At 33.5% G+C, this 3,480-nt stretch overlaps 1 protein-coding gene across 3 annotated transcripts; it reads right to left on the bottom strand.

The window, feature by feature from the left end:
- Positions 1-1,339: 1,339 nt before the first annotated feature.
- On the bottom strand, positions 1,340-2,974 carry LOC112589343 (protein ALP1-like). 3 transcript variants are annotated; one of them, XM_025302241.1, is made up of 4 exons: positions 2,585-2,974; positions 2,279-2,492; positions 1,869-2,138; positions 1,340-1,745 (listed from the first exon to the last, which is right to left on the bottom strand). In XM_025302241.1, the coding sequence occupies exons 1-4, from the start codon at positions 2,968-2,970 to the stop codon at positions 1,413-1,415; spliced, it is 1,203 nt and encodes a 400-aa protein (XP_025158026.1). In that variant the 5' UTR covers positions 2,971-2,974; the 3' UTR covers positions 1,340-1,412. The 3 variants fall into 3 exon arrangements, with proteins under 3 accessions (XP_025158026.1, XP_025158027.1, XP_025158029.1); XM_025302242.1 differs by having other exon boundaries at positions 2,279-2,435; XM_025302244.1 differs by having other exon boundaries at positions 2,279-2,382; positions 2,585-2,788.
- Positions 2,975-3,480: the final 506 nt, after the last annotated feature.

The following is a 3,480-nucleotide window of genomic DNA, read 5'->3' as shown; positions in this document are numbered from 1 at the left end:
GGGGAAACTTATTGATAAGTTGTGAGTCTTTTTGTATTTCCTCGTTAACATTTTAATGTTTATTTAAATGTTTACTTTGTTTTACAATTTTAAATACTGTTTTTATACGAGATGTAAAAGGTTTGTATTTTCAAAGAATTTTCTAAACTGTGCAATATAATTTTATAAATTTTACATTATACAATAAGTTTTGAGTAAAATGAACTCTATTAATTTCGCTCTAACTTATTGCATCACTTCAGGAAGTTATTCGAAAAACAACAGATCTATTCATATAGATAAAATGTTTTTTTTTAATCCTTATGAAACCTTAATATTCTACTACATAATTTATAAAGTTATACGTGTTAAAGCATGAAGATGATTAAGATTTAACTAAACGTAAGATCCCAAGTAACTTATGTTGGTTTACACATTTTCTAAACGTATGTAACGCTTTATAACTGTACAACTTTGCAGAAATGTTTCTTAAATGATGTGTGCTACTTGGGATATAACAATTTTGTTAGTAGTAAGTTACAGTAAACGTCGATACTCATATTCTAAACTTTTTTTATTAAGATGTCGATTGTGTATTATACAATACAGCGAAAAGTACAAAAGTTAACTATTGTACTAAGTTGTTTACTAGTAAAATTATAGATACTTTAATGATTAATTGTGTGATATATGATCGATGCTCAAATAATACATATGAGGCTGTGATGCAAAGACTCATTTATTAAAATAAATATATTTATAAAAGTTGTGATAAAAATACTGATAGTTATACGAATTTCAAAAGTAGACGTTATGTGCGGACCTTTATCTGTTTTCTCATTCAACTTAACCATGTCAACAGAATTTGAACCACCATTGTTATGTAAAGTTCGCTATATTTTATGGTGCAATCGTCCTTGTGTTTCTTTTTTTATAGTGCTGAATGTATGCTACTGCTAAATTCTATTAAATGTTAGTATGTATGTCTCAAAAGTATCTTAATCTAGAAACATAAGTTTTTGTTAATATTTTTGAATCATATAAGACTGAGTTCTGTTTGAAGAAAGCTTCTGTGTATTACAAAAAATTATATAGTATATATGTAGTGTAGTTTAACAAAAAAATTGTTATTCTGTATACACAGAATAACAATTTTTTTGTTAAACTACACTATATACATACTAACTATATTTGTGTTCAGGTATAAAATTTATTAAATAAAAAAGACCATGTTTTAAGTTTTATGTTTTCTTATCCAGACAAACTTTCATAGCTGTATATGATATTACAACATCCTATATTACAACATAAGACCGTCTTGACCAATGAACATCTAACATAAAGTATCCACGTTGACAGTCTTATACATGCAGCCATACAGGTTTATCTGGATAGGCCTTTATGCTTTATTTCGTCAGAACCAATATATTTCATTATACAATGTGTTCCACAAGAGTTGTAAGATATTCACGGCGGGCCAATCCTATTGGGTCATTAGGTAACCAATTAGGGTTTAAGTCATTCGCATTATTGTTGCCACCAGCAGCCTGGTCCATACCCTCTTCTATAAACTCATCTATATCATGTTTACAACCTTGAAGGCAAATATTGTGAAGTACACAACATGCCAAAATTACATAAGGTATCAGATCGGCACAGCTCATATGCAAGTACTTTAGCCGTCGGAATCTTCCCTTAAGAAGTGCAAAAGCTCTTTCAATAACCGCCCTCATTTTTGAAAGATGCTGATTAAAATTGTTCTGTGCCTGCACAGATAAAGGAACAATATTTAATTAAAGCAACTTACAGCACAAATATAAAAGAAGTTCTTGCTGCAATCTGAATTAAAACTTTAAACAGAAAGTTCACTACTCTACAATTGATTATACCTCAGTCATATTACCTCTATTGATATGTGCTATGTACCATGGCAACACCGGATAAGCTTTATCAGCTATAATGAATTCATTATTAGGAAAAAAATCATTTTCATTTCTTCTTACTATACGCCAGAGATCAGAGTTCCTGAAAATTCTGGCATCATGAGCGGATCCAGCAAACCCGACAAAACAGTCTGTGAATATCAGATCTGCATCGCACACAGCCTGCAGTGTAATGGCATATTCTTTTTTTCTTGTTCTATAGGAAATAGGATGAACCTATAAAAATAAGATAACAAAATTTGATAACAAAAATATTTTTAGTTTCCATGAATTCTTATAAGTTATTCTTATAAGTTAATTATAACTTAGGTTAAGTAAATTAAGATAAGTAAATTCTTAGAAATAAGTTAACTTACCTTTGGCGCTAGGATAGGAATATGACATCCACCAATTGCCCCTATGACATCAGGAAGAGAGCCAATTCGTGAAAATCGATGTTTAACAACATCCAATCGTTCACCTATAGGCCATTTAATATACCTGTCAGCTACATTATTCAAGGCATCCACAACTCTTCTCATGGAATCATGCAATAATGATTTGCTAATATCAAAGCGATCAGACACAGATCTAGAAAAGTAAGAACCGTGAGATATTAAATTTCTTTCCTCTTTACAACATTAAAAATACGTATCTTCGACAGACATCTGACATAAACTTACCTGAATGAATCAGGAGTTGCAAGCAACCACAGAACTGCAAGTAACTGTGTCCGGACATCTAAAGTATGTCTTCCACTTTCCGCTGTTCTAATCAGATCAGGTGCCAATATTTGCTCGAAAATTTCGTATGTTTCTCTAGTCATTCGGAAATGTTCTCTGAATTGTCTTTCTGAATAGTCACGTATTGTTATATTTACATAACCTTCAATTCTCGTAACGTGTCTGAAATCTCCTCGTTTACGTACCCGTGCTTCAAATATATCTGCCTCTTCATTCCAGCGATCGTATTCTTCTTCACTGCTCTCTTCATTCTGAGTTTTTCCAACAATTAATTTTAATAAATTATATCCACCAGTTATCGCACCGGCTACAAGTACAATATCCATTTTAGTAAATATACCTAGTATCTGGTCGTTCTTTGGTAATGGCTGAAAGCAGAACTATACGTCACATCTAGTACGTGAGAAGCGTTCGGTGACGTGAACTAGTTGAGGGCACATTACTAACAAACTACTGTTCCACTGAAACAACCGAAGCACACTGTTTCCGAACGCACCCTAGACTTGTCTACTCTCGGTGTCGCTTTTCCGCGCGACGACGAGCGTCTATTACCGTTCGTATTGTTTCTGACATGCGAGCTATTTGCGCAACGAATGTCATTTGAAACTCTAGATCTGCATCACGAACTAATGGCCGGTTCTACGAAATGGTGCGCCTATCTCGAGTCGCGGCGACAGAGAAAACAACGCGACGAAACAAATGACGATGAGAGCGACGATTGTAACGACGACGATAGGTTCAGTGACGCGGACATTGGATACGGCGGAATGTGGCTTCAAGTAGGCAAATATATGCACTCAAAGACTCACTGCATTCGCCTGAACGGTTTTTCCCAA

Source organism: Harpegnathos saltator, unplaced genomic scaffold (genome assembly GCF_003227715.2).
Source record: "Harpegnathos saltator strain DR-91 unplaced genomic scaffold, Hsal_v8.6 scaffold474, whole genome shotgun sequence".
Lineage (NCBI taxonomy): Eukaryota > Metazoa > Arthropoda > Insecta > Hymenoptera > Formicidae > Harpegnathos > Harpegnathos saltator.
The sequence above is the reverse complement of the archived record's forward strand: the minus strand, read 5'-3'. Positions and strand labels throughout refer to the sequence as shown.

Bases quoted from the DNA above. Each gene is read 5' to 3' on its own strand.
- LOC112589343 (XM_025302241.1), bottom strand. From the start codon at position 2,970: ATGGATATTGTACTTGTAGCCGGTGCGATAACTGGTGGATATAATTTA. The intron at 2,139-2,278 runs GTAAGTTAACTT...TTATTTTTATAG, and splicing joins TTCCTATCCTAGCGCCAAAG to GTTCATCCTATTTCCTATAG. The intron at 1,746-1,868 runs GTATAATCAATT...TTATCTGTGCAG, and splicing joins ATAGAGGTAATATGACTGAG to GCACAGAACAATTTTAATCA.